This window comes from Scedosporium apiospermum (assembly GCF_000732125.1).
Source record: "Scedosporium apiospermum strain IHEM 14462 chromosome Unknown SEQ_SAPIO_0108, whole genome shotgun sequence".
Lineage (NCBI taxonomy): Eukaryota > Fungi > Ascomycota > Sordariomycetes > Microascales > Microascaceae > Scedosporium > Scedosporium apiospermum.
The window spans coordinates 19,045-40,326 of NW_015971809.1; the positions used below are offsets into that span (position 1 = coordinate 19,045).

Consider the following 21,282-nt stretch of genomic DNA (forward strand, 5'->3'; position numbering starts at 1 on the left):
CTTACAGGAAGGGATAGTTGTCGGACCTGTTGATCAATGGAAAAACAGATAGAATCAAGTAAAAGAAGGCTTCCAAATAGGGGGAAGCAGCTGGTCAAGTCTGGTGGCCATTCAGGACACCTGGGGACATATTGAGGCGGGGAAAAGAGTGACGCCAGTGATGTGAAGGAGACGGAAGAAGGACATCATTCCGTGTCGGTCTACGAAGTACAGAGGCATACTTCGTATGTTTCTTTGTATTTCATTCCTCCCTTATGAGAAGGAAGAGACTTGGGAGAGTACCTATAGTCTCATAGTGCTACACTACTTCGTATAATTGGGTGGGGTGAGTACGAAGTATGTGGATATGTGGATATGGATAAAAGATACTGAGGTACATTGGATAGACCTACGAAGGGTGCACAAAAGTCGACCGGGGTCTGTAGGTATCTTTTCAAGTCATACGAAGTACGAAGTACGCAGTAGCCGGGGTAAGTAATGGCCCCTTGTCAGGTTAAAGTCGCCACTGAACAAGGCCCCTGGAGAATATCATAAGACTCAAAATACCCCGTAAGCGCGCCCTGAGCAGTGATTGTAGTCTTAGCGATGTCGTTCCTCAACATCACGTTGTAGGCTGTAGGGACCGGTAAGTGGGTGGTACATGACAAGGGGCCAGAATTACAGGGGGGGACCAAGTATTACAATCTGTTTTGTTTGTGAAAAGTTCAGGGCCTAAGTCCCAAAAAGGAATCCCTTCCTAGCTCGACTCTTCGGCACGGGCCGGCCCCCTATCTAATCTAGTCTAGTATCTAGTCTAGTGTAGAGTAAGTACACACGACCGAGTAGCGAGTAGCGAGTAGCGGTTCGTATTTCAGGCACCACCCGTCGCTACGAGAGGACCCTCGAGTTCGGTTCTCGTGGGGGCTTTTACCGTGCAATTTCCAGACTGGCACGTGTCCTTACCGCAGAACTCGGGGCCCGTACCGCACTCGCCGCCGAGACTGCAGCAATCACCCCATTTCCCTGCACAACTGGTGAAACCGTAGGCATAGCCGCACTTGCCGTCTGTGGTGTAGACTGCGTGTCCGGGACAGGCACCCTCGTAACACGTACCTGCAGCGCAATCCTCGCTACAGGAGAAAAAAAAATACATTAGTAAAGGAAACGACTTTGCGTTGAACATGATGGTGGCGAAGGATGGAGACGGGAGAGGGAAAGGAGCAAGAAAACCACTCACTAGGTCTCACCACACTTCCAAGTCTCGGCATTGCAGCACTGCCCGAAGTCGGTGCCTAGGCAGGTCGCATTTTGGTGGAGCGGTCCGCAGAACCCGTCAGTCGAGCGGAGAGGCTCGATAACTATGCAAAGCAACCTCGTTAGATGATTTCCTCTCGTTGTATTTCGTTTTCCTTTTTCACTTACATCCAGCCACACAGTACTCGGTGTGTGGCTGAATGCCGTCGCAGTCGGGCGCCAGTTGAGGATTGAGCATCTAGAACTTTTCAATGGTGATTCTGTACGTTTCTGCGAGCTCAAAGTATAAGTAGTAGTCGGCTTCGTCGTATGTTCGGCCCCAGAGACGGCAGTTGATTTCTCCCGGTTTAGGAGCCTTATCGTTCTGTTTGGTGGTGAGAGCGAATCGAGCAGGAATCTCTCCTGGCAGCGCGGGCGGCTCTGCGGCGGCGACGCCACCTGTTTTGACGGCTCGAGCCTCACGATCCCATTCCCATGTAGATGGCTGGCACGCGTCCGCGGCGGCGCTCGGTGAGGTCCAGAGGAGACTGCCAAGGGCTCCGAGCAACGTGGAATGGGAGAATTTCATTGTCACAAACAGTGTTGGGAGATGTATGGCTGTAGAGAGATAAGATCAGTGAGGAAAGAAATGTAGAGAGAGACTGGTGGTGAGAAAATGTAAGTCGGAAGGGGAGGGGAACTGATATGACAGAGGAGCAGACGAGAAAGCTTTCCCGTGGCCTCCGTCTCGTACTACATGTTCCGAGGAAGTCGTATCAAAACATGAGGAGGAAGAGTCTTCCCTGGAGAAGGTGGTACTCTGTCCCGAAGCCTTGACAACCAATATTCCAGTTGAAATACCACCCACTTGGCAATCTTTCATTTCGACGTACATATTGACGATCCTGCAATGTCGAATCGACAGACGGGAGACATTTTGAAATTAAACTGGACGCCCAAATGCTCCATACAACCCGATGCCAAGCACGAAGCTTTTAAATTACTTCGCTTAACATGGCCAAGCCACATGTTGCTATGACAGGTTCAGGGGACCTTTTGTTTTCATTGCGTTGAAGACTGGTTAGTCTTTTCTCGTATTCAGGAACCGTAATGATGGCGTGTGCATCCGAGGTTGAGGAGCTTGCTAGACTACGTGAAGGTGAAGGTCAGAAGCTGCCTATCTCCTGGTTTTATAAACCACTATCCAGTGTCGTCCCTCATAGTCTTCTCCGTCACTCACTGCAATTCATACGAATCGTGTTTACTCTCCTTCAGTCACTCACTGCAATTCATACGAATCGTATTTACTCTCATTCAGTCACTCCTTTTCTCTCAACTCAAGTTGATTGTTCCTCATTTGTTTCATAGACTCTCCGAGAAGGGGAGTCCAGGTCATGATGGCTCTCCTCCATCCTTTATTGTGTGTCCTCATAGGAATTGTGGCCTTCCCCTCCTATTCACCTGTCGAGGCACAATTCATTCAGGCCGTTACATGGAACCAAGTTCCAAAACTCAGTGACCCGACACAATTTGAAATGGCGTGAGTGAAAACATGACGTCTCCTTTGATGAAGAGACCGGACAATTAACATAAAGTCTCACGATAAAGGCCCTTCTGGCGTAAAGACACGGCCTCTACGCCCAATCGAGTCATCGATATCTGGCCCGAGGTAGTTTTCCTCGAATACAACTGCTTCTACATGAGAGACATCTGCAAGAACTCCGAGAACTGGTTCGCGACACCGAAGGGCATGGCACGAGTCCCCAGATACCGATTCGGCTACGACTTCAACACGGGGAAGAGCAATTCGTTTCGCAGTGCTCAACGTCGTTCAGCCTCCTGTCCCAGCTCGTGGAAGAGGAACCATGTCTGTCCCGAAACCGACCAGCTCGAAGTCATGCGCCACGACGGCCAGTGGCCGCACAATGACCTTGAGCCCAACACCAACGTCAACCAGATCCGCAGCCGTATGGTCAACGGCCGTCTCGAGAGCTCCCAGCTCCGTTACACATGTGACGAGTTCCCGCCCGCCACGTGGATCGAGGGCGGTTCGGGGTTCGATTCCGTCGAGGCTCGTGCAATAGCTGCCGAGACTCGCTGTGCGGCTTTCCGCTGCGGTAAAGGTGTCAAATCCGAACAAAACTGGCAGGCCACTGCCCATTTAAAGCTGCAACACGAACTCAAGGCCGTCGTGGATCGTCGTCACCGGCAGTTTCCATTCTACCAGGCCAAAGACAGCGTTGCGCTCTTCATGTTTCGTACGACCAATGTCGCCAACGGCTACGCTGCCAAGATCTACACGTACAAGGACGCGTCGCAGAGTGGCCAGGTTCATGACCCTGTCACGGTGAGCCAGGCGAAGCGTGCCGCTGCGGCCGGCAACGAAACGGCCGAACGTGAGGCCTTCTGGGAATGGGCCGACACCGTCACCATGGAAGAACTTGTAGCTATGGGGCCCAGTCGCGTCCGAGAAGACCGTGTCTTTGCCAATGTCACGATCTGTGAGGTTGAATCCTTGTATGACGCGAGCGGTGCCTGGATGAATTTTGTCGGTGCCGATCTGTCTGGCCCGATGTCTCCAAGACCCAGACACGAAACCACCAAGAAAGCCCGTGACATAGACGTCACAACAGATCAGTCAGTGGCGCCGCTTGCCAAAACCGCCTCTTCGTCCGACCTTGCTCGCGCTCGCGCCATTGTCGAGGAGGCCATCCTCAAGTCAGCCGAGCTTAATACGGCACGCTTAGAACACCCATTAAGAAACAAGTATTCCCTCCATCCCGGGACTGTCATCGGAGGCTCCATCGCGCGACGACACCGTCGTGACGAGGTTGAGACCGTCCCTCCCCTTCTCAAGATTACTGATGAGATCGCAGCTGCTGCTGCTCTTGTCTCGGAGGCAGATGCACTTAAACTGTCGGGGAACATTATAAAACGCCGGATAGCCCCCTATGCGGTGGGCTTATTCTAGATAGAGCATCTTCCGCGCAAAGGAATAGTACCTTAGGGCGACGATCCCGGCTACAAGGTTTTCCGAAACGTTTTAGACTTTAGCGCGCAAAAGGAGACGGAGTTACAGTGAGTTTTTTTTTTTTTTTCTCTTTTTTTTTTTTTTTTTTTTTTTTTTTTTTCTTTTCTATTTTTTTTTTCCCTCTGACCCATCCCATTCTGCATTCCCCATTCTATTTTATATCTTCCCACCATAAAACGAAATCAACTATCTACACATCATGTTAACCTGAAAAAATAGGACGACACCAAGGCTATCAAAGCGGCCATAAATGACCAGAAGCAATGTAGTGAAAAGTGTGATTGCTCAACAATTAAGAACGCCATTGTCTACTTCCCCCCAGGTAACTATAGAGTGTCCTCGACTATTCCAGTCCCATTTGGGACCCAGATCATTGGTGATGTATGTGATATGTGATTGTGCGAGATAAAATGAAGAAGAGGGCTTGATCATGTTAACACGGGGCCATTTCTAGGCTAACTCGAGACCAACCATTGTTGCTACTCGAAACTTCATCGGCCTCGGCGTACTCTCCGTAAATGAATACACAGGCGGAGGCACAGGTCCCGACGGCCTTGACCAGCAATGGTACGTCAACACGGCCAACTTCTACCGCCAGTTGCGCAATGTGGTCATCGACATCACGCAGACACGCGCCGTCCAAAAGGTTGCGGGCCTGCATTACCAGGTAGCTCAGGCGACAAGTATTCAGAACGTCGAGATCATCGCGGCTCCCGGTAGCACGCAGATGGGAATCTTTGCCGAGAACGGAAGCGGCGGCGTGATTTCAGACATTACTTTCCGTGGAGGCCAGTTTGGTATCTACGGTGGGAATCAGCAATTTACAGCCCAACGACTCCAGTTTATTGGCTGTGACACTGGAGTTCGGATTATCTGGGACTGGGGTTGGGTAAGCTTGAAAAAAGTCCTTTGGTTTTGTTGTCTGTTACTCCTTGCTAATGGGATATATAGATCTGGAAATCAATCACTATGACTAATGTCCGTGTCGGTTTTCAACTCCTCACAGAGAAACAGAGCTCCAATACCAAGAGACAAACAGTCCCTGGAAAGGCTTCCGAGGGGAGTATCAGCTCCATTTCCATCCTTGACTCAAGTTTCCAGAACGTGCAACCGTTGTTCTCCTGGCTCCGCCAGATGAAAAGCCCGGATCCGGTAGCAGCAGCGTCATCATCGAGCACGTTAATTTCCAAGGCATCGGCAAGGCCGTCGCCGACACCAGTGGAGCAACTTTGCTCCAGGCCTCAGGTACTATCGACTATTGGGCTCTAGGTCCGGTACACGGTGCAGCCGGTACCCGAGATTTCTCGCGTGGCGGCAAGATCGGATCCTTCCGTCGCGTAAACGGGCTTCTGGATGACCAGGGAAACTATTTCGAGAGGGCGAAACCCCAGTATGAAGATCGAGCCCTCGGCGACTTTGTTCAAATCAGGGATGTCGGTGCCAAGGGCGATGGCGTGACTGACGACACGGCGGCATTCCAGTCGGCGCTTTATGCCAGCCAGGGCAAGATTCTCTTCGTCGACGCGGGATCGTACATCATCACACGGACTTTGGAGATCCCCATTGGCTCCAAAATCGTTGGTGAGACTTGGTCCTAGATTGTGGCCGTGGGATTATATTTTTCAGACGCCAGGTAAGCCCGGACCGCCGCCCCGTGCCCTTCAATGTGACACCTCTTGGGCAACCGGCGATAAGTTGTTCTACTTTTCCATCGATAGTTGCTTTGCAAGTATAATATTGCATCTCTCTAACGCCTCTCAAATAGCAATCCCAAGGTCATGGTCCGAGTTGGAAGTCCGGGCAACGTCGGCGATGTCGAAATGCAGGACCTCATCTTCACCAATCGCGGCGCCACCGCTGGTCTTATTCTCCTGGAATGGAATATCCGAGCGGCGAGTCCCGGATCGGCTGGTCTCTGGGACTGCCATGTGCGCATCGGTGGTGCCACAGGCACCGAGCTGACGCCCGACGAGTGTCCGGCACTTCGGAGCGGCATCGCGCCGGGCTGCAATGCGGGCAGTCTCATGATGTACATTACCCTGACTGCATCGGGCTACTTTGAAAACATGTGGCTCTGGGTGGCTGACCACGATATTGACGACCCGGATTTGGTCGACGCAAATAATACCATGGTGCAGAAATCGGTCTATTTCGCTCGCGGCTTGCTAGTCGAAAGCGTCGAGCCTACGTGGCTGTACGGCACATCATCTGAGCATGCTGTCTTTTATCAATACAATTTCCACAGGTCAAGGAACATCTTTGCCGGGATGATCCAGACCGAGAGCCCGTAAGTTTGCTTATTTTTTTTTTTTACTCTCCCTGGTCCTTTGCTAACAAGACAAAACCCAAATTCTAGATACTACCAACCCACACCGCCGCCTCCTGCGCCGTTTGAAGATGCCGTGGGTAAGGTAGTCGGGGACCCCAGCTACGTCTGCCAAGCCGATGACGAGTTCAGTGGATGCGACGAATCCTGGGCCGTCATCATGCGCGAGTGTGCCAACATCTTCGTTGCTGGTGCCGGCTTATACTCGTGGTTTTCAACATACACGCAGGAGTGCATCGATGAACACGCATGCCAGAAAGCCCTAATGCTTCTGGACGACAACTTCTCCGGCGTACGGTTCCAGAACCTCATCACCATTGGCGCAAAGTACATGGCCATTATGGACGGGGTTGGAATCAATGCAACTGACTATCTCAATGTCGAGAGCCACCCTCGCTGGTCACAAATATCTGTCTTGGACGTCCAAAGCAATGGTGCCCAGTATGACGAGAAGATCTGGATCGACCCCAAGATCTGGGATATGGAGCAGCCAGCCTTCACCTGTTCGCCGCCGTGTCTCGTCAACATCCCTCCGTGGACCAAGGCCACGCGGGTTGTGAACTATCCCAAGATTACCGTCTCGGACGGAGACTGGACCACCACAGTCACAGCGCCCCCGGTGACTATCACCCAGCTTCTTTTCGAAGTCGTGACACTTGCTCGCGGCGGTGGGAATCGGCGACGCGCTGTACAAGACTTTACCCCATTCTGGCCCAAGCCCGCCACCACACCGTACTGGCCCCCTATCACGTTCACGGATCGACAGGGGAACATCGCTACGACGGCGGCTGCAGTTGCGTTTCCGGCGCCGCCCGACTCCATCGGGCCCGACGCACCACCGCCCGAAGCCGGCCAGTGGCCCAAACGATGGATTGAACCGTGGGATGGCTTGATCGATGACCCGTTCGTGCAGCCGTGTTACTGGACCGACTTCGGATGCTTTCCAGACCCATTCCGGGATTACAATCCCGCGCCAGACCCCGGCGACGATTTTGATGAGAACTGGGAAGACGCCTCGGTGACGTGTCCCGCGCCCTCTTCCACCACTACAGCAAGCAAGACAACAGTCACCCAGGAGCCCGAGCCGTCGCCCACCGAGACCTGGGAAGTGCACGGCCACTGGACAATGTCGGGCACTGCTATAACAGTGGGCAGAAGGCCACCAACGGCCAGCTCTCGGCAGCGAGCAACTCTTTCTGCCGGTCGCTCGGCGACGAGGGCGTCGTCCTACGCGTCCCCGCCGGCCGGTCATCTCAGGTCATCTCGCGAAACTACGAGCCGCCTGCGAATGGGCAGTGGCCTATTAACATTGACGTGTCGCTCGAGATTCGCAATGGGTGCGAGTTTACGGTCAACTATAACCAGTGCATGAGGTATCTCAAGGTGCCCATTGATTCTTGTGACTGCGGAGGGATCAATGGGAAACAGGGCGGTTGGGTGGCGAATCGATGCTATACCTGGAGAATAGATCCGCAGACATTTTAGATAGAGCGGGTATATTAAAGTAGAGGATAGCTAATATAGAGGATAGCTAAAGTAGAAAAAAGTTAAAACAGCTAAGCTTAGTAATAGTAAGAAGAAGCTTTATATCTAAAAGGAAAGTAATATATAAAGTATTTCTAAAAACTTTTACTATGTTTTCTTATCCTAGTCCAGGCATGTACACTTTGTACTCTATCCTTTCGCCTTACAAGTTGTTACAGTCCTAACACTAGCCTGTTGACGGTATCAGGTGGATACAACTGGTGCCAGGATCGAGGTGGTTGTCTGTTCGTGGTAGAGTAAGGCAGTCAAGTAGTATTTATAAGATAGTGGTGAGAAGTGCGTATTTAAGTGTAGGGGTATAGTTATACTTGAATTGACTACTGGAGAGTCTAAAAAGACAAGCTAGATACATAGCAGGACTTGCAGTTTATATAGACACTCCCTTCCCAGCTCTCCCCGGATCACTCTGGCTCACTGTGATCCTGCTCGATCCGGATCACTCATGGATCACTGTGATCCTGCTCGATCCGGATCACTCATGGATCACTGTGAGTATTGATCCCCGTGATCTGCTGTAGTTCCGTAGTTTATCCTTTTCTACCAGCTCTGACCGCCCGGCCCTTTGCCGAGCATGATCATCCTTGGATGCAATAATAGAAGGTTTTGGATCAGGTGTTAGAGCCCATCGCGTCGAACTAGGGTCGCTACTCAACACAAGAAAAGTATCCCGGTATTCGAAGATGAAAAGTGCGCGAGATTTTGGTTACCATGAGTGGCCCCTTCGGGGTCCCTCGTCTCCCAGCTCAGCTCCGGCTCAACCTTGCATCAGCACTCGTCAGTCCTGCTCAGCTTCTCTACTCACCCGTTTAGCTGGGCAGACCACCCCTAACCCTGCTAGGCTGAATCCTGGGTTTTTCGATTGTCCCTTACTATTTTCTGTCTGTCCCTGATAGAGCTTGAAAGGGCCTTGACATACAGTCCCACATTTGATCAGCTTCAGGTCTTTACGCCTTGAGGTAGCCATGGGACATCGGCCTTTACTCTTTTATACCGCTCATATCCTAGTACCACTCTTACGTCGAAAGATAGGCACCCGATGATCTTTTTGGCTGTGGGCCTGTCGACCTGGGCCTCGAAACGCATGAGAATAGTAAAGTGGGAATGGCATCATGATCAGCATGTAATTATCCCAGTTCTGCCACGGGGAGCATGTAAAGCTCAATGTAACTTGACTATTCCTTCGACGGAGCGCCACCGTTATACCCAAAGTCGGTTCACCATTATAATTCCAAGAGGGGCGCCGGCTGCCATGGCAGCATGGTAGAAAATAGCCTCAAGCCATGAAATGTCAGCAGTGTTTCATAAGAATGTACATACTCTTCTATACTGAGAACGTGGTAGGCTCTAAATAGTTCGTCAGATATGGAGGTCTTTCATGTATAGTGCTAAGGATTAATAACTAGGCGTAATTAATAAAGTAACTACTTTTAGATATGTATATAAACATAATATACTATATTACTATATTTTAGATATTATTTAGGGTGGTCGACGATTTTAAATTTGAAGAACTGTTCCTAGGGGTGGACAACTCATAGTTGTGTTGGGACAACCCATGCTTCGACGTTAAGATGATTAGTCAACCTGCTGGAAAACGTTTTCATTTACCGTACTATGATATTATCACCTGAAATTTCCAAACAGTATGCTAGGCTCCCTTAGGAGGATCTTGTCCATCGACATGGAATCGCCAGCCTCAGCCGATTCGGATCCGCAGCAAGATCTGGAACTTTGCTGCCAGATTTGCGGAGTTAGCTTTAATATCAGTCGTATTCGTCACGCTAACGAGCCGTTCAGTGCATCGTGGTGCGGCAAGGATGAAGGAGACTGGATTGGTGAACGGTTCCTGGCACCTTCGTATATCCTCGCAACACCTGCGTCCCTTGAGTCCTGTCAGGGCTGCGTTTCAGTCGCGCGAATGAGAACGGTTGATGGAGATGCCGTGGATGATTGTGGCAGCGAATATGTTTATGAGAGCGACGAGTCGTCGGAGCCATACGAGAACGTGACGCCTCCAGAGTCGTTGGGTGAAAGCGGTCAGCCGGAAGAGCCAGGCCTTGGCCAGCCGCAAGAAAGGAATCTAACCTCACCAGAATTGGGCGAGGCAGACTTTGACCGAAGCTCGACTGCATCGTCGGACTACTGGCATTTCATCTCGTCTCTAGGCTCACCGGACGACCCGATCTTGGAGAAGCCTAACCCAAGTCTAGATGACTTGAAACGCTCCAGTCTTAATGGTGTGGAACACGTAGCCGCCGTGGGGTGTCGGAGCACGGAAGGATACAATGGCCACAATATTTCGGCCGAGGAGATGAGGGCATGCACAACCGCCCAATTCCTCGTTCCCAAGCTTTGCCTACATGGTGCCCCTTGGAATTCCGAGCCGGATGATGCCGATTTCGAGGGTGATTTCTTTCTAAGTGGACTTACAGAAAAAGTTCCAAGCACGGAATCCCGCCATTCTCCAGCAGTATTTCCAGCTCGTCACCGAGTGCACAAGGTCTATGCGCAAAATTACGTTCCACACTGGGGGCACGTGGGAGAGGCATCTATGCCGTTTCACCCGTATTGTCTTGAGGTATACAAACGAGCAAGTCTCCAGCGCCGCAGCAAAGTAGGCATCGAATCTCTGACAGGCTGGTTTCGCCTTGAGAGCAACATGAGAGATTTCTATTCCTTTCCGAGGGACTCAGCTGTACGGAGAGGAATGCGAGGCACATGGAAACATAATTGGGGTGACGAATGGTTGGCGGCAAACCCATGCTTCGTCCCTGCCCTCACATCACTTTTAGACTCCGTTTGGCTTCCAGGGATAACTACCAGTGACCCGGGGTGTTTGAGCCGGAGAAATTCGCTCAACGACGTGTTTACCTGCCTCCCTACCGAGCTTCAACTCGAAATCTTGCGTTACCTCGAGCCGGCTGATATTGCAAACCTCGCCCAGTCAAGCCGAACCTTTCGGAGGTTACCTCAATCCTTCTTTCGGGAGCAGCTTATACACGACATGCCTTGGCTCTGGGAATGCTGGTGTGATTTGCCCTTTTCCTTTTGGGCTACCACAACCGAGGCAGAACAAGCAGCCAGAGCCGAGCTGTGGAACACGCAATGCTCCAACCTTAACACTTGGTGGATACCTGTTCTAAATGAGGAAAGCGAAAATTACGGTGGAGAAGGCTTGGGAATGGCCATTTCGGCACTTAGAACACAACTTGCGTCTTTGCAGCAAAACGAAGCCCGCGAACGTCAGCCCCAACCAGCAGATCTCCTGCCTCAGACAGGTATAGACTGGCGGCGGCTATATATACTTCTCACGCGGAACCTAGCGAGCTTTCGAGGGTTAAGAAACAGAGTCAGGATTTGGGAGGACTGTCAATACATCCTCGACAGAATTGACTTGCACCAGAGGGAAAATCGAATGGGAGACGGAGTAACGGACCCTGTGACAGTGGCTCGAGACTATGCCAGAGAAATCTATCGAGAACATCCGGAATACATTAGGCCTATTCGGCCACACTGACGGCAGTCCAAGAAGGCAAAGTCTAGGTAGGTATACACGCACTTATTAGTATCTCGACGCTACACGTATGGTGGGCAATAAATATACTTACAAAGCCTCAAACCCATGACATTTGGCCATTAGTCTTTTTTCTCCTCCCACTTTTGCCCTAATCAAGGATGGGGCGGCGACCACCCCCATTCCTCATTGGGCCCGTCTTCTCCAAGCTTTCCCTTATATGCTAATCTAGGAATCGTCCCCTGTACATACGGCCATAGCTCGCAGAATATTGAGGGTCCCGTCCGCTCCCCTGTACACAAGCTGCGAAGCGCCGGACTAGTAGTTGGGTCGGTGACGACCAGCGAATCCCCGGTGTTGTATGTTCTTTTTTTTCCCTCTCCACTTTCTTCCTTTTTTACTCCTGTTTTCTTTTTTCATAAATCCAATTTTATACTCTTTCCCTTGGCTCACGAGACTACTACTATTGGCTGTCTATACGGCATCCCTTGGCAGCTGTCGTGGGCATGTGTGGATGGTTGCCATATTCTACGAGGCTGCTGGAACAGATGGACCTTGAGGCACCTGATGCCGGTGAAACAGGAGATACTTATGCGGACAACGATTCAGACGTATTCGATCCATTTCGCGATGCGGATGACGACGCTGAAGAGTGTTCTCTCGGTCCAGATGCAAGAGCTATGGCCTGGCTGAGAGAGGAGACAGAGGTACACACATCTAGTCAGGGTACTGGAAATGGTGATTTTGTCTTTAAAGGGGTTCCGGTGTTCTTAGGTCATGGGACTGAGGATGATCGTGTCAGTGTTGTGCTTGGTCGGGACGCCTCGTGTTGTTTGCGTGGTCTGGGGATCGACGCTAAGTGGCTGGAATATGAGGGACTGGGTCACTGGTATTCGGGGCCCATGCTGAGAGATTTAGTCGAGTTCGTCAGGGAAAAGACGGGTTGGGAATAGTTCCGTCTCTGTCGCGTAGAGTGACACTCCTTCAACTTGGTGCCGTGGAGAAGGTGGGAATTACGTCCTAGTGGAGAGACATGGAGTCATGGTTGAGGGAAGGTGTCAGTAGGGTTGAAGGAGGAGAGGTCTTTAGACATAAACTTTTGAGTTTACTCTCTCTTATATCTATTTACTTCTTGGGATAGTCTTTGTGCCCCTGTCAATGGATATCTTTCCCCTCACTCATATGGGAGGAACTCTGCTATCACACTCCTCGGCTCGACATACTGGCCCAACGGCTTATACTCCAGCTCGTACCCATATCCCTTAGGTCCTCCCACCTCGATTCCTCTTGGTGTTTCTGACCACCTCGGCGAGCATGCAATGCCCAGGACGACCACGTGGCAGCCATACCTGTACTCAGGCACCCCAACTGGCTTCCCACTTTGGCTGTCAATCAGAGCAATCAGATCAGGAACAGTAGCGAGGATCTTAGTCTTTCCATCGTCAGATACGTGCTCCGCAAGAATATTCTCGTTAATGAAGGGGATCCTCAGCGTGCCACCTTGGGCAACAGCCGATACCGACTCCGCATTCTGGTCTTCCTCATCCTCGGCTGGCGTCTCTGCTATGTGAAGGACGCCAACCGAGAAACCGTTGTGCAGCGTTCGTTCGATGGCCGTAATCTTGCCCCTGAAGAGTACCTTGGCGCTCTTTTCACCCCCAACCTCGTCAATGATGGCCTCGGCAACAGTGGATATCGTATTATTCGCATCGGCGCGGGCAATAGCGCGCCCAATTCTCCAAGAAAGAGAGATTGTGTTGATAACACCGTATTTCTTCGCTGCTTCGCCGGTCGTAGGCCGCGCCGCAAGTCCAACGAGAGATCCCATCTCCTGAAGCGCTCCTCGAAGAGGCTTATCTACGCTCTCATCGTTCGGAGCGCGGGTCATCAGCATCGTCCTTCCATCACCCGAATCTATAGCGCAAGGCGTAAATTCCCCAGGGCGATGTACCGTGAGGGTCGTCTGCCAGCACATCGGGTTCGCTCGACCCATGAAATCGCCATCAATGACGGGCCTGTCAAAGAACCGCGAAGATCCCCACAGGAATGGTTCCATACCGTTCGACCCGCCGATTTCGAGGCCCATGGCGGCGTCGAAGGAGTCGTGGCGGAGGAATTCCATGAGGGCTTTGATGGCGAGGACTGTTTCGTGGGCTTGCAGGCGTTCGGAAATGGCGGCAGGTGAGCCCATACGGCCTCCCCAGTATACGCGCGCGTCGTCTTTGACTGATGTCGCATCGACGACGCGGATTTTGTGGCCGGCGGCGAGCATGTCGCGTAGCTGTAACTTGCCGGGCTGTGGGTTTCCACCACCTCCACAGCCTAGGAGGTAGCAGCCATCTGCTATATACTCGAGGTCAACGCTGCTGAGATGCCACTCGGCCACGTCGGTTTCTTTGTTGACGACAACCTTAGGTCGGTAATTGTCGTGATCAAAGCGATCTTCTTCTCCCTCAAAATCGGAAGACACTTCTTTTTGGGCGACGGGAGCGTCATCCGTATCTGTATCGGAGTCATCCTCCGGAATCTCTTGCTGTTTCTGTGACTTGTGGTCCAGCTCCCCGATAGCTGTCACGACGGACCGAATTTGGTTCTCGAGATATGGGATGGGCATGACATCTAGTTTGGCAATGTACACGCTCTTCCTCAAAGCACCGAATTCCACCGCTCTCTCCACGGCCGTCTTCTTCGCTGCCTCAGTAGCCTCAGCGAGGGTCTGCTGCGCTGTACTCTGGATGATGTCGATCGTTGCTCCAACTTTGGAGCACGCCGCCCCAACAGCATTTGCGACGTCGTGAAACGGAAGTTTAATAAGCGCGGATGCACCGGGCAGGGATTCCGGAGCGAGAATGGAACCCCCACCTGTGAGAAGGACGGGCATTGGCTCGGGGGAGGTCTTGACGGCATCAATGCCGTTCTGCAAAAGAGTCTTGATCCGGACCTGCGCAGCTTCGATTATGCTGCTGTCGAGTGTCTCAACGGCGTCCTTTGAACCGACGTTAGCTTTCCCCGCGGCCACGGCGATGTCGGTAGCGGTTAGAGTTTCGCCGCCAAATATCAGGGACCTGGCCAAATCATTGCCCACTGATGCCGGACCAACGGAGATCTTGTCTTCGGATAGAGTGCGGATAATAGACCCGCCTCCGAGGCCAATGGAGTGGAGGTGAGGCAATGAGTAGTTGACTTTGACCCCGGCAACGGCGACGTACGCCGACGCTTGTCTAGGAAGGCCGGAGGGCAATAGGACGCCAATATCGGTTGTTGTGCCGCCAATATCCACCACGATTGCTGACTTACTCTTTCCATCTTCTCCTGATGTATGACTGGAGAGGTACGCTGCACCTCGCATTGAGTTCGTTACGCCCGATGAGAAAGTCCTGATTGGGATTCTCGCAGCAGAAGTGGCATCGAGCAAGGTACCATCATTTTGTGTGAGGTAGAGTGAGCAGGACGAGAGCCCGAGTCTCTTCATGGCATTTTGGAAACTCCGGATGGTTCGACGGGCGAACCTGAGGATGGCAGCGTTGAGGATAGAGGCATTTTCTCGCTCGAGGAAGCCTAGAATAGGATAAACGGTTAGTTAGTGAACAAGTGGAGCAGAGATCAGCGCGGACGTACCGATATTAGCAACATCCCGGGAACAGACAATATCAGCCCCGGGTATCTCCCGAGCCACGATGTTCTTCACTCGCTCCTCCTGTTGAAACTTGGTATCGATGGGCGAATATACACCCGCGACAACAATGGTCGTCAAGCCAAGTCTACGAATTTCCTGGCACACCTCCACAACCTGTTTTTCGACAATCGACGTTTCTTCGGAGCCGTCGATGTGCAGGCCGCCATCAACGTATCCGACGTATCCCTGGATTATGTCTGCAAGGGTCTGTGGCCAGTCACAAAATGGTCTCACGTCCCTCAAGAAACTCTTCGACAGCCGAATAACCGCGACTTTGCTAAGATGCCTGGTGTCTCTCTCGATGACTGAGTTGAGAAAGGCTGTAGTACCTATCGTTACCGAGGAGATATTCCCGATGGGAACTTTAGACTGTTTGAGGACGATACGGAGGGCCTTTTCGATGCCATGAGTTGGGTTATGCGTTGTTGGAACCTTGTAAGCGGCCAAGACCCCACGGTTTTCATCGGCGTGTTGGGAAGGGTCCAGGACCACGGCGTCGGTATTGGTCCCTGCAGTAGTAAAGACATGGGCTGGTTAGGCTCTCAATGTGGCTGCGGATGGGGAAACGGAATCGAAGAAGATCTGAACCCTTGTTCAGTCTAGACTTGATCTCTCGAAATGATACACTTACCTCCGACATCAACGCCAATACGCACATAGCCAGGGCTTGTCATCTTCAAAACCTGAGACCCAGAAATGGTGTATTCTACACTACAGCAGAAACCTGTTTCACTTCAACCAAGAGTAAAAAGAACGAAGATTAGAATATCGTTGTAAGTCCAGATAGCCTGGTCTCCGATTGCGGATGCCCAAGAGATCGGACTGCCGTCTAGCCGTCAAAAAGAGGAAGACCCCGGCTTGATGTGTCCAAAATCGAAAGATGTTGTTAGTAATACTTCAGGTCGCTAACCTTAATGAGGTTGTCTTCTCCGCACGACAAGCTCCACACCGCATGGCGGAAGATATTTCGGTTTGCGCTAGTCTACTACTACTAGAATATATTTAGCTAGGGAGCCACGTTCCTTGGCGAGAAGAGGATATCCACCGCTGTACGAAGCATGTGGGTCTTGCTTGCACTTCATCTCACTCGAATACCCTGTCCATTCGCAACAGGACCGGCAGTTGAGAAACCTGCTTTCTCTGCTATTTCTGAAGCTATTGCTAGATTGGACTTGGTCGAGCACGACATCGTCAGGGGATATTTCGCGATTTCTACTGTGAGAGTGTGGACTGATTTTCGGACAAGACAGTAAAAGATGATCACAATACAAAATGGTCATCAGTACCGACCCGATGGCTCGGGTCTCGGGTCCATACTATTATCTATATCCACCCTTCTGTTGTGCATTGCAGTAGAAAGGTGGCTGAGTCTCAGAAATCCGGGTCATTGACATCGCGCCCCCAGTCACCATGACTCGTGCATTCTCCAAGCTCAAGCAACTGGTCCAATTGCACCAGGAAGATACTGACCTACCTCCCGATCGATGGCAGAACCGCGATCTTGTACCGCTTCCTCCAAGTAAGTGCTTCCATCTCTTCTTAAGTTCACGCAGAGACTCAATTATTTACTCTGATTCTTAGGCAGAAGACAATGGAAAGACTTGGATTTCATCGGTCTATGGAGCACGGTATTCCTGACCATCTACGGCTGGCAAGCGACCGCATCGGTGCTCTCTTTTGGGCTTAACGTTTGGCAATCCGTTATCTGCACAATCATTGCGCGTCTAATACAGATTGCCATTGTGTTAAGTCTAGGATGGATTGGTGGCGTATGGCACATCTCTTACACTGTCCAGTCGCGATACACGTTTGGAATATGGGGTTCCCTGTTCCCTATTCTCCTTCGAGTGGCGGTTACATGTGTTTGGTACGGCATCCAGAGCTTCACGGGTGGCCTTCTGATTAGTTGCCTGCTGTCAACCATTTTCCCAACCTTCCAGAGGCTGCACAATACTCTGCCCGCCTCGGCATCCATGACCACGAAACAATTCGTCGGCTTCATCCTTTACAACGTCGTTGCCATCCCTCTCCTCTATCTACCCCCCGACAAGCTCCGCATTCCTCTACGAGTCGCCCTCGTTGCCAGCGGTGCTACTATCTTTGGCCTCTCAATCGGTCTCATGGCCGCCGCCCGCGGTGTTGGAAACTACATCAGCGCCGGAGCCACCGCCTCTGCCGGACCCGAGCTGGGCTGGGCTTTTGTTCATGGCATAACTGCACTTATTGGTGGAAATGCAGTCGGCATGACCAGCCAGACGGATTTCTCTCGTTTTGCAAAGCGCCCCGGGAATCAGGTCTGGGGTCAAACATTTGGCGTGCTCTTCTTCGGCATCGTCGTCCCCGTCTTCGGTGTCCTGGGAACTTCCGCTGCTTCGAAAATGTACGGAGACGTTGTCGAGTTAGGACTCTGGAACCCTCCGAATATTGTCCAACTCTGGTTGGATACCGACTACAGCCCCAAGATGCGCGCCGCCTCCTTCTTCGTCTCCCTTGGCCTCCTCCTCAATATCCTTGCCCTCAACTCCGTCGAGAACGGTGTTTCTGGCGGTATGGACTTTGCTGGACTCTGGCCCAAGTACATCAATATCCGCCGAGGCTCATACCTCATCGCCGTCGTCTCTATCCTCCTCAACCCATGGCAGATCATCGCCAAGGCGTCCACATTCACCGCTGCACTTAGTAGCTTCGGCATCATCCTGGGTCCTATGATGGGTGTCTTCACGGCTGACTACTATCTGGTTCGGAAGCAAAAGGTGAAGCTGTCGGACCTATACCATGCTAGACCGGAGGGGATCTATTACTTCTTCAAGGGCATTAACTTCCGCTCCTACATTGCTTGGATTCTGGGCTTCGCGCCATCTATCGGAGGTATGGCGTCCTTGGACGCTAAGAATACAATTCCTATTGGCCTGGTCAGGACTTTTTATCTGGGATTCATCATCGGATATCTAATTTCCTTCCTGGCGCACTGGGGTCTCAATATTGTATTCCCGCCTAAGGGGCTAGGAGAAATTGACAGTCATGATGTGGTAAGTCCATCCCTTCTAGGAGAGATGTATTACAGGTTATAGTTCAAACTTCAGATTCTAACTACCTACCCATTCTTTAGTTTGGCACTTTTACACCGGATGAAGCAGCCAAGCTTGGAATTGAAGCTTCTATCAAGGATGGCAGAGACTTTACGGCAGAAGATGCTGCTGCTGCAGAGAAGAATGATGAGATCCAGAGAGACTCGTTGGAATAAAGAAAGACGAGAACCACTATTAGATATCCCAACTTATAGATAATTTACGTATAAATTCGAATTAACTTTCGTTGCTGCATTACAAGGACTCATTTGCGTCTGTTTCCCTCCAGGGGTCAGCAACTGATTTAAAGTCGTTTCTAAACCTGATGTTATTATGTTGTCCATGTCGGTCGAGTTTTATGATCCATCGGCCGTGTCACACTCTAGCGATCGATTTACAGGTCCTGGGCTAGCGGTCACTCTTTTATCTTCGACCCTTTTCCATCTTATCCGGGAACCAAGGTTTGACTTTCCTGTCGCCCATTTCGTCCTTCATTCCTCTTCCAAACCAACCACTATGAAGAAACACTCTACTCTAGAATACGTCTTTGACGTACCTGTGTATGGTAGTTTGCGTTACGTTACGCATCCGTCTCATCACAGGAAAAACCATGTCAAACTCGCCCGTTCCACATTCCTCTTCAACAAGGAGGCCAATTAAGTAGCATTCAGAGTGGAAACTTCGGTTCACCATTTCGGTCGTCTAGTCTCCACACCGAATCCCAGAATGAACTAGTTTTCAACTTGGCAAATGACGCGAGAAGCTCTCCACATCACGTCCCAAACTATTGGGTCAAGATTGAGACATTAGCCCCTCCAATGGCGGCTCGGTTTCTTCCGCTTTCGGGGACTCACCGATGCCGTCAATTCGGGGGGGGGGAGGGGGGGTAGTAAAGTGAATAGATGTAGTTTCTCGCACTCGCACTCCCTCCCGATCAATCCGTCTTACCGTCGGGGCTGTTGCTGGACTTTCTAGATTATTGGCGAATTAAAATTAAACAATAGACTGGGAAGTTGGAACGTCATCTCACATCTTAAAATGCCCGTCACCGAACTTACCAGCCTGGAGGATTACCAGAATACTCTGGGCCAGCCGGGAACCGTTGTTGTCGATTTCTACTCTACTCAATGCCCCCCATGCAAGGTTCGGATCGACTTCGTGATCACCTTGCCGAGCCAGACCATCGGTTCACTAACACTAGCTCTCTACAGGTCATTGCCCCTTTCTATGAAGAGATTGCCAACAAGCCTTCAAACAACCAAGTCAGATTTTACAAGGTCAGCGGCTTTTGTGCCTTAGCATCAAGGGCAGCATTTTGAAACCCCTAACATAGGCGCTCTGGATGAATCACTATTCTAATCTCCGGCCAGATCAACGGACTCGAGGAACCTGGAACAACCATTCAAAAAGCCGCGGAGGTGGTGTGGTGGCCTACGTTAGTGATCTACGAGGATGGCAAGGAGACCTGGAGGGCAAAGGTCCCCAATCCCCCATCTATCCAGCCGATTAGGGACCTAGAGAAGATTCTGGATGACAGGAGCAAGTCTCCGTGACTCGTTTCAACGCATTCTTATTTTCTGCGGCCAAGGGTCTGCGCATGAGACTACTCTTAGGTCAAGCAAAGTGTGATCACCAATAGATCTGAAAATACAGGAGCGTCCAATGTATTCACTCTTTCGAAAGGGGAGCGTTGTATCGATTGAATTTGTGTCAAATACGACCATATAAACCTTCCAGGCATAGTTACCGAATATTGCCCGTCTCGACAGCTTCCTTATGCCGTTTATACCAAAGCATTAGCATCTCAAGTATAGTGCCGGCGGTAAAGTCAACAGTATCCATGTCATCCTCACAAAGATGCTCGAGATCCAATACTACAATCTTCCTGTCCTCTACGAGGAGGTAATTATCTAGCCTAGGGTCGTCGTGTACATAACCAAGCCGTTGTAAAGGCAGGAAGGCCTGCTCGAGCATCTGCTGGAAGTCCTCGACCTCGAAGTGTGTAACCTTATCGCAAGATACGCCAGCTACGTATGATAGGATAAGCGCGCGTGTTCCTTCAAACTGAGCTTCTCCAAAGAGTTGGGGAAGAACATCCCCTTGGAGAGTGTCCAAGGCTTCGTACGTGGTCTTTTCATGATCGAATTCTTCGTCCCAGTCAGGCTTTAATTTCTTAAGAATAACCTGGGAGGGAAGGAATAGGCCCGGCCATATAGCCTTAGCGATCGATTGTATTGTTTCCGGAAGGTATGGGAGGATGGGAGATGCTATACGCTTGAGAAGGGAAGGGCAAATCGTAAGGAGGAGGACGTTGGGGTGGAGTCCGGACTTGTCAGCGAAAGTGGCGTCCGCAGTGACCATACTCCAGCCAAGCTGGAACTATTGAGAAGAGGTTAGCGGCTGGTGGCCACAAGAGAGGGAATGGCGAAGAGTTATCCTTACCTTAATCCGCCACGATGGTTGCTTCTGTTCCCCAGAATCCATCGTTTCGGCACGGAGACAAATTACTTTGGCAGGAGAAATTACGGAGAATTAAATCGAAACTCAGCTGGACGTGACGTTACGCAGGTCCGCCAAGACCACAATCCAAATGATTGCTGACATAAACCAGACCCTGGTCGAAGTCTGTCCAATTATAACGTAGAAGGGACAAATTAGGCAACAAAGGGACGTTCAGCCTTCTTTGTCCTCAACTCCTCGGAAATCGGGACCCTGTTTCCAGAAGGAGCATCAGAGGAGGTCACTTCCGAATTGAAAAGGGAGGCAGTGTTGTATAAATATGTACCAATTAAAATTTACGACTTTACGACCCATCAAATCTCTTCAGAGAGGAAAGGGCCAGTGGATCTGATACGTGTCCGGAGGTTCACGTTACACATACTCGTTCCACACCTGCACTTTCCTCTCTTC

General features: G+C 51.1%; 6 protein-coding genes and 1 pseudogene across 6 annotated transcripts; 4 read left to right on the top strand and 3 right to left on the bottom strand.

Moving 5' to 3' along the window:
* Positions 1-1,471: 1,471 nt before the first annotated feature.
* SAPIO_CDS6832 lies at positions 1,472-1,801 on the bottom strand (annotated as a pseudogene; the record flags this gene model as incomplete).
* A 946-nt stretch (positions 1,802-2,747) lies between these two features.
* Positions 2,748-8,054, top strand: SAPIO_CDS6833 (Uncharacterized protein; the record flags this gene model as incomplete). The annotated part of the gene is made up of 9 exons (XM_016788834.1): positions 2,748-2,752; positions 2,821-4,168; positions 4,463-4,624; positions 4,698-5,132; positions 5,195-5,306; positions 5,378-5,774; positions 6,009-6,530; positions 6,600-7,677; positions 7,725-8,054. 9 exons carry the CDS (start codon positions 2,748-2,750, stop codon positions 8,052-8,054), a joined length of 4,389 nt encoding a protein of 1,462 aa, XP_016641471.1.
* Positions 8,055-9,795: 1,741 nt separating this feature from the next.
* SAPIO_CDS6834 (uncharacterized protein) lies at positions 9,796-11,147 on the top strand (the record flags this gene model as incomplete). Its single annotated transcript, XM_016788835.1, has 2 exons — positions 9,796-10,519; positions 11,059-11,147. The coding sequence occupies 2 exons, from the start codon at positions 9,796-9,798 to the stop codon at positions 11,145-11,147; spliced, it is 813 nt and encodes a 270-aa protein (XP_016641472.1).
* A 1,655-nt stretch (positions 11,148-12,802) lies between these two features.
* SAPIO_CDS6835 (N-methylhydantoinase A/acetone carboxylase, beta subunit) lies at positions 12,803-15,978 on the bottom strand (the record flags this gene model as incomplete). The annotated part of the gene is made up of 3 exons (XM_016788836.1): positions 12,803-15,186; positions 15,247-15,813; positions 15,936-15,978. 3 exons carry the CDS (start codon positions 15,976-15,978, stop codon positions 12,803-12,805), a joined length of 2,994 nt encoding a protein of 997 aa, XP_016641473.1.
* A 736-nt stretch (positions 15,979-16,714) lies between these two features.
* SAPIO_CDS6836 (uncharacterized protein) lies at positions 16,715-18,548 on the top strand (the record flags this gene model as incomplete). Its single annotated transcript, XM_016788837.1, has 3 exons — positions 16,715-16,823; positions 16,886-18,333; positions 18,414-18,548. 3 exons carry the CDS (start codon positions 16,715-16,717, stop codon positions 18,546-18,548), a joined length of 1,692 nt encoding a protein of 563 aa, XP_016641474.1.
* An 862-nt stretch (positions 18,549-19,410) lies between these two features.
* Positions 19,411-19,925, top strand: SAPIO_CDS6837 (uncharacterized protein; the record flags this gene model as incomplete). The annotated part of the gene is made up of 3 exons (XM_016788838.1): positions 19,411-19,515; positions 19,584-19,649; positions 19,743-19,925. The coding sequence occupies 3 exons, from the start codon at positions 19,411-19,413 to the stop codon at positions 19,923-19,925; spliced, it is 354 nt and encodes a 117-aa protein (XP_016641475.1).
* A 190-nt stretch (positions 19,926-20,115) lies between these two features.
* On the bottom strand, positions 20,116-20,856 carry SAPIO_CDS6838 (uncharacterized protein; the record flags this gene model as incomplete). Its single annotated transcript, XM_016788839.1, has 2 exons — positions 20,116-20,751; positions 20,815-20,856. The coding sequence occupies 2 exons, from the start codon at positions 20,854-20,856 to the stop codon at positions 20,116-20,118; spliced, it is 678 nt and encodes a 225-aa protein (XP_016641476.1).
* Positions 20,857-21,282: the final 426 nt, after the last annotated feature.